This window comes from Mus caroli, unplaced genomic scaffold (assembly GCF_978045245.1).
Source record: "Mus caroli unplaced genomic scaffold, Mus_caroli_1 scaffold_1, whole genome shotgun sequence".
NCBI classification, from domain to species: Eukaryota; Metazoa; Chordata; class Mammalia; order Rodentia; family Muridae; genus Mus; species Mus caroli.
The window spans coordinates 48,985,248-48,998,511 of record NW_028227256.1 but is presented as its reverse complement, the minus strand read 5'-3'; the positions used below and the strand labels follow the sequence as shown (position 1 = coordinate 48,998,511).

Sequence of the window (13,264 nt, the reverse complement as noted above, 5' to 3'; positions counted from 1 at the left end):
TTCCATCTCTTGTATTCTGTTGCTGATGCTCGCATCTATGTTTCCTGATTTCTTTCCTAGGATTTCTATCTCCAGAGTAGACTCCCTTTGTGATTTCTTCATTGTTTCTACTTCCATTTTTAGATCCTGGATGGTTTTGTTCAATTCTTTCACCTGTTTGGTAGTGTTTTCCAATAACTCTTTAAGGGATTTTTGTGTTTCCTCTTTAAGGGCTACTAGCTGTTTACCTGTGTTTTAAGGGAGTTATTTATTTCCTTCTTAAAGTCCTCCATCATCATCATGAGAAGTGACTTTAGATCCATGTCTTGCTTTTCTCGTGTGATGGTGTATCCAGGACTTGCTATGGTGGGAGAGTTTGGTTCTGATGATGTCAGGTAACCTTGGTTTCTGTTGCTTCTGTTCTTACACTTGCCATCCTGCCATCTGATTATCTCAACTGCTTGCTACCCTCAATATATCTGATTGGAGCCTGTCCTTCCTATAATCACAGTTGATTCAGGACTCCTCAGAGTCCAGCTTTCTCTGTAATCCTGTGATTCCAGGCTCCTGTGAACCTGAGATTCTGGGTGTGTCAGAATTCTTGGCAGTTAAGCTTCCTCTGAGACCCTGAGATCCTGGTGTGACCAAGCTCCTGTTATCCTGGGATCCTGGAGTCCTAAGATCCTGGGAATGTTACAGCACCTGGAAGTGGTTTCTCTGGGGACTGTGGGGCTGTCTGGTCTGTTTGAAACCAAGGTATACCAGCACTGATCAAAAGGAACCCCAGCCTCTGGTCAGGCAGGGCTCCTGTGTCTCTACTCCTGCTGTCACAGGCCCATCATGATTGGTTTGGAACAGATGTTTGTGTTCCACTCACCAGTGATCCTAAGAGCGCATGGAAAGGCTTCTGGGGATCATGGGACCGTCCTTGCGCCCAAGGTGACCCGGAGCTGGCGCCGACCAGAAGGCCAAACATTTTATTCTTGCTAAAATAGGTGTTTGTGTTTGTCATGGTATAACTGCTGTCCACAGTAAATAGCAAATGAATATTGATTGATAGGGGCTTTAAAAGGCAGCACTATATAGATTCATGGCCCTATATACCCCTGGTCACTATATAGCCCAGGTCAGGGCTGTCTTACATATTTATTTCTCTTTGTCATCTGTTGCTTTGTAAATTGGATTGCTAAGCTTTGTTATAGGTGAAATGTCAAGTGTTTTTTCAGCAACATATATCCCTTCCTCACAGTTAGTAGTCATTTTTCATCCTGACACTATCTGTCATAATGCTCATGTGTTCTGTTTTATCTTAAAAGATACTATGGCCTATTTCTCACTATTACATTAACAGTAATATATAAAAGGAAACACTAATATTTCAACAAGTATGAATACTATATACACAAGTAAGAAAGCTTAGGGCCTTGCTTGGGTCTTTTTCTTTTAATTTAGCCACCAAAATATAAGTTTGGACAAATCTAAACACATCTTAAAATGACTAAAAACTTTTGTCCGTTGAAATCTTAGAAATGCCAGTTTTAGGGTTAAGACATCCCCTTTAGAAGAGCTGAGAAAATGAAACTGCCATGAGCCTAAATTTTCAAAACTCTTTTTTTTCTTTGTTTTAGCTGTGCTCTATTGAAGTGACATGTGAATCAGCAAGTGTGATGGCTGCCACCTTGGCTAATGGCGGTTTCTGCCCAATTACTGGTGAAAGAGTCCTCAGTCCTGAGGCAGTTCGGAATACACTGAGCTTGATGCATTCTTGTGGCATGTATGACTTCTCAGGGCAGTTTGCGTTCCATGTAAGTAGTTGCTGATTTTTTCTCGCAGGGAACTAATCTAGACTAGTACTTTCCAAAATACAGTTTGAACTTTGCTTCTCAAGCTGTATATTATTTTTGGACAGAGACTTGTTTTAGGTTAATTGGTTACAAATGAGTAAAGGGTAGAGTTAAAAAGTCTGAGAGATGTCCTTAAAAATGCAGTCACTTCTAATGTCACCACTTAGGTTCTGAAGGCATATCATGGTACAAGGTGAGTCCAGACTTGCTGTGTTTTTCACTGCTGATGCTTGGCATTGTGGTGATCACACAAAAGGCCTGAATCTTTGCTTAAGGCCGTACATGTAGGCTTAAGAGCATAGAATAGTAAAATTTTAAAATTTCTTTTAAGTATTGTATATTTGGTACTTGAGAAATATGTAGGCATTTTTATTTGATCCTATTTATGTTAATTGCATCTTAATATCATTTGTTTTGTGTTCTAAGTACTCTGTGTGTCTGTTTGTGCATTAGTGCCTGTGCCTTGGCTCCAAAGATTGAGCTCAGGCCGCCACACTTGCTGTCTAGCTCCTTTACTTCTTTACTGAACCATTTTGCAGACACTGCAGTTTTCAAGTGTAGTACAATATAGGACTGGATTTCATGTTATTCATCAGTCAACTTTTGTAGTTATGGATCAATGACTCATCTTGATTCATCTGTGTACATACTTGCTTTTCTTTATCTTATGTTCTAGCATGTAATTATAAATACATAGTGTAGCATTATACTGCCATAAAATCTTAACTAGTGCATATTAAACTGTTACTCTTATAAGTTAACATTACCACTAAGTTTAATATAATATTTAATCATTGAGATTGCTTGTGCCATTCTATAAACTATGGGTATATAATTCTACATTTTGTTTGATTTGGAATGTTAATGGGCTAATAGTTGTTTTGTTTCTCTCTTTTTTTTTTTTAATTTGTTTTTTGATTTCAGGATCTCTCTAAAGAGAGATACTGATATTTTTACCTGAAGACATTGAGTCATTTATTCCTGTATATTTCTTTTGACTAGACTTTCTTCTGTCCCTGTTCTGTTTTCCCTTGTATTTCTTATAATAAAAGTTGAAATTTTTTGAAGGGAATTAATTTGCATTAATATTTATCTCTTAATTTTTGGCTCTTTTTCAGGCAATATATTACAGAAAATCTTGAAAAGTCAATCCCTCATGTTCTGTGTTTGGGGGGGGGTGTTTGTTTTGGTTTTAGGATAATTAGAAAATACAGCTCTATAAAATAAACTATTCAGGGCCCCACACTTCAGATTTAAGTACTTTAACTGACCAGATGTCTTCAATTACATTTCCAATGCTATCCCAAAAGTCCCCCATACCCTCCCCCCCACTGTGTGCTTGTCTGTGTATTATTGAGAGGCCGAAAGGTTGTGGATATCTGAGGACAGCTGGAAGGCCGCAGCTCTTTTGTCCCTCCATGTAGGTCTTGGGGATTGAACTTGGGTGTCAGGGTTGGGCCTGTATGTGCCATAATTGTTAAACAGTTCTCAAACATAACCTTTGTTTATTAAAATATTTATATGAATGCCCTTTTATTTAAATTATTTTCAGGTTGGTCTTCCTGCAAAATCTGGAGTTGCTGGGGGTATTCTTTTAGTTGTCCCCAACGTCATGGGCATGATGTGTTGGTCTCCTCCTCTTGACAAGATGGGCAACAGTGTTAAGGGAATTCACTTTTGTCACGTAAGCAAATTTTATTAGTGAGGAAAAACGGGGTGGGCATATAAGCTAAGCTGTCCCTCTCTTACCATTTTTTTTTTTTGTACTTTCCTACCTGTGGACTAGTTAATTGGGTGGTATTGGAGGTGGTGGTAGAAAAGCCTCAAATTGTCTTTGTAAACAGGTTCGATTTAATTATTCTTTCAGAAAATTCTGTTTATGCTTAATTTATTTAAAAATGTCCTTAATATGTGAATGTTTTGCCTGCTTATATATGTGTACTATAACTAAAATCCTCGCAGGCCAGAAGAAACTGTTGTATTCCTCACACTGGAGTCACAGACAGTTGTGAGCTGCCATGTGGGTACTAGGAATCAAATTGGGGTTCTCTGAAATAGCAGCCAGTGCTCTTAACTGCTGAGTGTTTTAATTTCCCAGATTATAATTTATTTTCAGTCTTCAAAAACTTAGCAATAGAGAATTACAACTAAATTTCTATTCTTATCCTGATGTCAGTCCTCTTGCTGTCTCTCTGGTCTGTCACACTAGTCTGCAAGTAGTTGCTAGAAGGTAGTGATGAAGCTGCACAGGATGAGGCATGATCTGTTGAAATATGAATAAACCAGTGAAGATCTGATTTCTTATATGTATTCTGTGTAACTCTTTACAGGATCTTGTTTCTCTGTGTAACTTCCATAACTATGATAATTTGAGACACTTTGCAAAAAAACTTGATCCTCGGAGAGAAGGAGGTGATCAAAGGGTAAGCCATTCCTTCCTTAGATTCTTCTCAGTGTCCTCTAAGATGAGCAAGTAGCCCCTCCTGCTTATGTAAAATTCAGCTTGTTAACAGCCTCAAGTCTTTGCCAATTCCAAATAAGTTATTTTTATTGTCCTTCATAGATATTAAAATCATTTGTAATATTTAAACAAAATTGTTAGCTTAGCAGTGCTGGTTTTTAAAGCCTTGTTTTTACTCCTAATATTTGTCAATTATTGTTCGGGATTAAATTTAGCTCATTGTCTAGTTGGTGCATGGATATGTAAATAGATAGGTTCATAAGACTAAATAAGAAAAAAGCCACTGGAGATAACAGTTTTTCCAGAATGTTTAATGATATGATTTTGATGGTGGTAATAAGAAAGCTGTACTACTATATGTTAAATACCCATAAGGTCTTGTTTATTATCACAGTGTGTGGCCCCATGTGCATAAACATTTCTTTTTTTTAGAGTTAGTCTTAAGATCAGGACTTGAGTTTGCTTGTTTTTTTCATTGAGCCAAAGGACTTGCTGTTGACAATTTTAACTCAATTCTTTTGCATCCCACATAATGAAAATGTGGAGTAAAATTACCTTGTACACTAGAGACACACTTACAAATAGTATTTTTTAAATGTACTAAGTACATTTTGTAAGTGCTAACTTAGTTCCAATCAGAGTAACCTTTACTAATATCTGAGAACTTTGAAACGCTGACAGTGTAGGAGCTTTCCTGCCAATCAACATGAGTAGCATGTCAAGATGTCAGACGATGATGGGTGAAGATGTTAACTGATCTTAATAACTTTCATTGAAAAATACATTTTATAGCTTGGACCTTTCATCACTCAAGTGCACTAATAAATTGTGTATGTTGCTTGAACAACTAGCATTCCTTTGGACCATTGGACTATGAGAGTCTCCAGCAAGAACTTGCTTTAAAAGACACAGTATGGAAAAAAGTGTCACCTGAGTCAAGTGACGACACCTCTACAACTGTAGTATATAGAATGGAGAGTCTGGGGGAGAGGAGCTAGAGATGGGCTCTAGCTACAGAACAGAATGATTCTCCTTTTAACATCGGAAACATCTTTAGGCTTTTGTTTCTTGTTTATCTTTCCAAACTAAGTATTTATTCAAGTATTCTATTGTTATCAGTTTTGGGTACTGGAGCCATAAACTTAAAAAAAGGTTCTGTTTTGTTTTGTTTCGTTTTTTTTTTTTTTTCCGCTTGTAATCTTTGTATAAAAAACATTTGTTATTTTTTAAAAGAGCATTTACAAATAAAGCAAATTTGCTTTATTTTTTAAAACTTTTTTAAAAAATGCAATTTCCTTAGTTACATTAAAATTTTAGCTATATAATTTGGTAACCACATTGTTTTTCTTAGTTCTGAAGCCTGCATATTAAACTGAGAAGTATTGTTGGGTTTGTCTTTTCCTTTCCAGTTTTATAATTGATAGGATATATTGGTAGTGACAGAAAGTACTTCCATGCTAAATATAAAACTAAAAAGGCAAAGTAATCAAAATTATTTTATTTAAAAGAGCAGTAGATTATAAAATTAGCTTTAGTTTACATATATGCCAGTTATAGTGGTAGATTGGCTTTGAATATTTAAAATGCAAATACTTTTAAATATGTCTTTTTTTGTTTGTTTGAAAAATTCTGTCCTGTCAGAATCACAATGTATTAGGAATGTTTCACAACACTGAAACACTCCAGCCAAAGAATTGCAGATGTGTGAGAATGGTGTGCCCTGTTATTTAAAAGCTACAATGGTTAGTGCTCAGAAAATGAGTCAAGAACTATCTTCAAAATGGATTGTATTTTCATATTCTTCATGTAATTTTTTGTTGTATTTAAGTATGAACGGTAAATTTTGCTTTTTTAGCTTTTAGTAATTTTATTATGTTTCATAAGTGCTAATGAATATTTTGTGATAATTATGACATCTCATAAATTTTGTTCTTTTTGAACTTTTATTAGCATACTTATGAAATGAATATAGTCTGAAGGTGTTAAGTATACAACTAAAATATTTGTTGAATTGGAATGCTTCTGTTTATTTTTAAAATGCAATATTGAGAATCAAAACTTTTTTCAAGAGAATCATAGGCTCCATTTTATCTTGTCATAAACAGATATACATATTTTTAGAATCTATCTTGGCAAAGTGATACTAATGTTCTGCAGGATTTATTTACATGTCTTCCTTCATGTATTTTGTTTTTCTCACAATTTCAAGTTTGGTTTTTCAAATTCACTTTTAAACTTGTAAATTTTGGGCAAGTGGTTGAGAATGAAAGCCTTATAGCTTTTTAAAATTATGGCACATGTACAGTAGGCAGATTCTGTAAAGAAAGTAAAGGGAAAAATAGTTCACTGATAGAGAGGCTAAATAAGATACAGGGAAATCCTGATGATCTGATTTGAAACTGGGAACTCTGATACTAAGAAAAGGGTTCTTCTCAGAAGTTCGACCTTAAAGCCTTTGGGCTAACTTAAGTATTAATATTTGTATTTAAATAATTACATGGTGGGTTTTAGAAAGGCTGGCTGTCCTGTCCCTTTGGTGTTCATATGCATTCCCCAGCCTGATGCTTTAAAAGCCTTGCCACTGCCCTGCCTGTGGACACTAATCATCTCTTTTTCTTGTATCCAGAGTGACTGTGATTCAGGTAATTGAACACCATGATTGGAAAAAAGATTTTAGGTTTTTTTTCCCCTCCATTTTCTATGTGTACATTTTGTTGTTTCATTCAGAAGTTGGATTTACTTTACAAAATGACTTAATTTTCATATTGTGTGCATGTTTGTGTAAACTTCAAATTATTTTGTTAATTTTTGGCACTTCCTATATATAATTCTAGTAATGCTTGAATGTACACTTAACTATGAAGTAGGATTGAGTCAGCTGCTGTGTTTAGAGAATGCTTTTAAGAACAAGCATTCAAAACTGTGTATGGGAAGGTATTAGCTTAAGAGTAGTAGGTAAGATACTGCGACTGTATCTGCAGACAAGAAAGGAAAGAAAAGCTTTGCCAGTTTGTGCATTTATCTTAATTCCCTTCAGTATATTCAATTCAATCTCTTTTCAAATAAAGTTCTTTGAGAAGTACCCAGTATTGTTGGGTTTAATTTTTCCTACTATTATTGATTCTTGATATTCAAGCATTTACATGACAGCGTATTTTTTTCTTTTCCTTTTTTCTGTTTTTTTTTTTTTTTGCTATCATTAACATTTCATTTGAAATGCATACTCTTCTTGAAATATTTTGTTTTTAGCATAAATGTTGTGCATTTTATCTTAGTGTTTGGATTAAAACATTTGTGTTGTTGAGCTTTCTTCATTTGCTTTGTATATTTAATAATGTATCTTTATTTTCCAGTATGCCTATTTTTTGTATTGTACAATAAATTTATTTTAAGCTGATTTTATTGTTTTTTTTACTATATATGTAAAAACACCTGTGATATTTAAAGTACAAAAAAAAAACAGCAAAACAAAACACTTGGGGTTTTAACTTAGAAAAAAATTATCTTTTCTGAAAAAACATACTTTTATGAAGATTTCCTGGAAAGGAAACTAGAAACCAGAAAGTCTTCATTTGAGTTTTAAATTTTAATGAAGTATAGTAGGGAGGAATTTTACAATCTGTTGTACTTGAATTATTTAAATAAAGACTTGCTCGACCTGCCCCTAGTCACATAAAAAAGAAAGGAAAAGAAACAAGAAAACACCTTATTCTATTTGCAGGCTGTTTCTGCTTCTGAGGGAGAATGTAACTGATGTCATTTGTTGTTTAAATAGTAGGGGGATACCACTGCCAAATCAATAAGATGTATTGCTTTGCTTAGGATAACATTGTTGTTCTCAGTACAATAGAATGTATATAGAGTTGGCTGACTGAAGTCTACCTTTCAGAGCTTTTCTATATTTTTCAAATTGTTTCAAATTATCATCCAAATTACATAAATTGAATACATGCATTGTTGGCACATTTTTCTGTTTGACTAAATCATATTTTAGAGGGATTCCCTAAATACATTTTAAATATTTTGAAAATGAAAGTATTCTTGTTTGTGTTAATTAGCATTAATAGGTGGTATTTAAAAAAATAACTTTCAGTACTAATTAACAAGTTTCAGTATGGTTTATATTTATAATAGTATGTTTACTTAAGCTAAAGATACATTTCTTAACCCATTGAAAACAAAGGGAACAGAAAATGCTGCTTGGACAGTGTAGTCATTCATAAGTTTGTGTGTGTGTTTGTGAGTATGTGTGTGTGTGAGAGAGAGAGAGAGAGAGAGAGAGAGAGAGAGAGAGAGAGAGAGAGAGAGAGAGAGAGAGAGAGAGTGAGTGTATGTGTATTTATCTCCTGGGTGTACTTGTTTCAATTTACCAATTCTGAAAATGACCACCTGTTTCCATGTAGTCTCTTAGATATGATTTATTAAATCACTGTATTCCTGCTATAGTGTTTGCCATAAAGAACTAGAAATTTTGCTAGTCCCAAATTAGCAAAGCCTACACCTATTAATATTGACTTTAAAGAGCTGTGGTTTGTCTTGTTGCTGTTCTTATTCCATGCCAGTACTGTTGGCCCAGAGAGCAACTAAAATAAATAATAAATGCTACTCGCAGCTTGAACAGTTCAAGTTATGGAACGGTTTTATTTAGTTGACGGCATTAGAATCTGCTTTATTACTTACTTTTTAAGAGTCTTGATTTATCTCCTAAATGACCTCCCTTCTCCCTTCTTCCCCTCCCTCCCAATTTTCCACTACCTTCTATGTGCATTGTGTAGCAAAACCAAAGCTACTTGAAGATGCAGGGTAAAAGTTTACTACCGTGCATCATTACCCTACAGTAGAACAGACACACGCCCTACACAGCAGGCCATTTTCTGACATGGCAGTTCTCTGCTAAGGGCAACCATGTATGAAATATATTCATGTTCATTTCAAATTGCAGCACTTTCACAAATTGTATCTCAGACTGTCACATTTGAAGAAATTTGAAAAGCTATCTAACGTAAAATAGAGATGCCAAATCTGATATTTCGTATTTTTTTTTAATTAATGAAAAAGTGCTTTTTAAAACAGAGACTGATCATAAATCTTTTAAGTAAAATAAATCTTGCTACAGATGTCAAACCTTCTTTTCCATTTATATTTTGTGAGATGGATGAGAAACAGATTTAAGAAATATTTACCTACATTTTGTTTGTGTCTTAGTGCTTTTAAATTGTGATTAATAGATTTTTTAAGTATTCATATGCCATGTTTATAAAGCATAACTTTGTCTTAAACTTCAGTAATGGCTTAGCTTCCTAGCTCATAACTATTAATTAAAATAAGTATTGCTTTTAAAGACTTATTTTTGTAATTATACCTAACAGCAAATTACAAAACAATTACACTGCTTAAATTTTTTAAAATTGTGATCTTATTTTTACTTTAAACATTCATAGTAAGGGATTTGTAGTGTGACTTAGTGGTAAAGTGGGCATGAAGCCATAGGTTGAACCCTTGTGTCTGCTAGTTCTGGCATTAATCCTATGAGTTTGCTGAACTAATTCTGTAGTGTTTCTGTTAAAATTTTGTGAGTCAGATCTTGTTGGCAAAGGGAAAGTTTTTACACTTTTTAAGATTTTTCTTCACAGTCTTTGGAGCTAGAAAGATGGCTCTTAAGAGTATCTAGTGCTTTTGCCTGGGATCTGGACCAGATTCCCAGCTCCTACTGATAGCTCACAATCATCTCTCCAGTTCCAGGGCTGATCCAGTGTCCTCCTCTGGGCTCCGTGGGTTCCTACATGTACCTGGTACAAATTAACTCAACCACACATAAATGTACACAGGAATTATTTTTAAAGTATTAATGTTAACATGCTGAAATGCTTTTACTTCTAATACCCAGATTATTAAAATTACCTGTTTGAAAGGCTTGTTAGCCTTTGAAAGGAAAAATTCTTACCTGAAAGTATTTTTTTATCAGATTTCTGATTTTTGTTTCATAGTGAAATTCTTCTCTGCCCTGCAATAATTCTTGGGACTAATTACATTTGTACTCTATAAACAGCTGAAGGGTTTTCTTCCTCTCTATTAAAAAAGTCAAGGAGTTTGTCAATCAGTGGTGTCCTTTGGTTCTCTCTAATCTAGTGCTGTTTTGAATTGTTTAAAATGACTAAAATGATCTTGAACAGAATCTTCAAGGCTTCTTGGCATAAGCTCCCACTTGTAGATATTCTCTCCGTACCCTGCTTGTTCCTTAGTGTTTACAGTTGCTTGTGAGGATGGTCTGTTGAATATTAAATATTTTATTTGCAAAGACTTTATGGAGAAACATAATTAGTGGTGGTGCAACTTCAGTTAGTTGCATCAACATTTACTAAAACTATTTAATTGTATTCCTTGTTAAGTAATAGTGCTGCAGTTAATAAAAGCTGGTCAGGTTAGAGGTGAGTGTTATAATTACACCCTAGTTCTAAAAATAAAAATCTTACCCTGGAACCTTTGAAAGAAAAGTAAGTGTAGAAGTGTGACTCTAAAGATAGATATTGCACCACTGGCTTTAAAAAAAAAAAAATTGCTTTGGAGTTAAATATAAATAAGATTCAAAAATGCACAAAAGGTTACTCAAAGTGTCATTGGCAGAAGCCAATGGTTGTTCTTTGGGTGTTAGATTTTCCCAAGCACATGTAAAATAGCAAACTGCTGCACAGTTTATTTGCATGTGTGAATTGCTGCAACAAAATTCCTGATTTATTTGGCTCTAGTGCATATTACCTGACATGCAATTCTTCATTTTATGGTTTGGAATTTTAATTTTTCATGAGGGAAAATGTTATTCATTTTCTAAGGATTTTATTGACTTGTAAGATATGAGAGTTACTTACCATCAAAAGGTGTTATTCTGGTAGATGCGTGGTGCGGTGTTGAGTATGTGCTCACCGTAGGTTTTGTCCCAGCACCAAGTAAGTTTAAAGGAGGAAATGCTGGGTTTGTTTTAAGTCTCAGCTGAAACTTTCTGGGTTGACTCTTTCCCTGCCAGTTTACAGGTCCGCAAATCTCGGCTTTTAAGAAACAGCTGTACTTCTAAATTCTGCTTGCCAACATACCAAAATTGGAAAGCTGGAGTATTAACATCAGTATACAAGTATAAATAATGAACTATTGCATTGTAAAATTAAAATCTTGATATTTTGTCTCTTGTTAAAGTTCTCTTTAATTGTAGTTTATAGTTAAGTCTTAAGTGTTTTATATGTGCCAATTGAATCATTACTGTGCAGTATCATGTGTGGTAACAAAATAAAACTTAAACTTTCTTCCCTTAAGTGAGATTAATAATGTATAAAACAATGGCATACATAATTAATTGAATTCTATGGGTAGTCTTCTTTTTTCTTATCACTCAAAAATCCTGATTGACAAGCCCAACATGTATTATCTTTAAGTATTCCTGTTTATTTTTAATCTTTTCGTATCATAATTTGCTTCTGGCAGAATGAGACATTTCTAAATTTTTATCATGATTACATCTGAAGGGATTTTCATTTCTAAGTTACCAAGTTGCTTATATGGTCTTTCCACTTCCATTTGGTAATGTTGGTGTCTGTCATTTCCTTTTGCTTTGGGGATTTTTTATTTGTTTGCCTTTTAAGAAAACATACATGAAAATATATAACCCAAACTTTTATTCAGCATTGTACAATTTATTATTTTACGTATTTAGTATAAGCATCTAGAGTTCAAACTAGACGCTGTTTGAGATGACTAGGGGGCTGTCCACGTGGTGCGATTACCTTGTGTTTGGGGGCTCTGGGCAGTGTGCTTTGCAGGTTTGTCTTCACCACTCACATCCTCATCAGCAGTCTTTGCAGGTGCTAGGCAGGGGTGTTAGTATCGGTATTTGTGTGGACTGTCCTATATGGTCTACCACAGGCATGTTTTCTTTTAAAAAGAAATTCATTTATGTTTCATTCTGCTTCATATCCACTACTTTAATGTGTTTGAAACTGTGTTTTACTAGGTCTGTGACTGAAGTTTTCTCACCAGAGTCTGAGTAAAGCTGGTTTCATTAAGAAATGCCATATTTCTTCTATTTTTCATCTGTAGTTGTTTGTTTTGCTTTTAATAATGTTGGGATGGGGTATGTACATGTGAATACAGGAGCATAGTGGTGTCGGATTTCCCTGGAGCTGGAATGTTCCAGGCAGTAGTGAGCCACCTGGTGTAGGTGCTGAAAACTGAACTCCAACTATTCACTTAACCGCTAAGCTTTTACTCCAGCCCTCATACATAGTCTTTCATATGCGGTTTCTCTGTGTAGCCCTGGCTGGCCTGGAACCCACTCTGTAGATCAGGCTGGCCTCGAACTCAGAAATCTGCCTGCTTCTGCCTCCCAAGTGCTGGTATTAAAGGCGTGCACCACCACTGCCCGACTCGTACATAGTCTTAATTCCAAGTTTGAAATGGCCGTGTGTACCTAAAGTTGGCACAATTTATACTGGAAGAAAAATGTCTTAACCATGTTTATTGTGTTGTGCCAAAAACCTCCATCACAAGAGCCTTAGGTGTGCAGACGTGACCTAATTTCCCTGTGATTAGTCCTCAGAAGGTTGGGGCCTGAACACAATGTGGCCCATGTTTGTTCAGACCATCTGTTTTGCTAGCCTAGATACTTGCACTTTCTGTACATTGTCCCTTTGTTTTTAATGTCAACAATTAGAATCAACTCTCACATCAAGGCTTATGTGAAATATTAGCATAGGCTGTGTAAAGTTAAAATCCGAATAGTTTGCCTTCTAGAATCATTGTGATAGCTAACGTATATTGTGCTTACTGTGGGGTCACCTACCTTTGAAAAGCATGTTTGAGAATTATTTTAATTCTCATAGAAACCATGAAGCAGGCCCAAAGCACATTTAAATATTTTATTGTCTCTGGATTCTAGGCAGGTTATTAAAACCCCAGGGTTCACATAGCTTCCAGAGTGTAGCATCAGGAAAGC

The 13,264-nt window shown here is 34.9% G+C and overlaps 1 protein-coding gene across 6 annotated transcripts in view; it reads left to right on the top strand.

Annotated features, from left to right (window-relative positions):
- The window catches only part of Gls (glutaminase), a 69,655-nt gene that overhangs the window by 40,449 nt on the left and 15,942 nt on the right, over window positions 1-13,264 (top strand). For 4 of the 6 annotated variants that reach the window (XM_021159995.2, XM_085837087.1, XM_085837090.1 and 1 more), the window contains 3 exons: window positions 1,608-1,784; window positions 3,376-3,507; window positions 4,154-4,246. In XM_021159995.2, coding sequence (XP_021015654.1) covers window positions 1,608-1,784; window positions 3,376-3,507; window positions 4,154-4,246 — 402 coding nt within the window. Of the gene's footprint in view, window positions 1-1,607; window positions 1,785-3,375; window positions 3,508-4,153; window positions 4,247-5,076; window positions 7,656-13,264 lie in introns of those variants that run through there. The other 2 variants (XM_021160005.3, XM_029475950.2) reach the window with 2 other exon arrangements.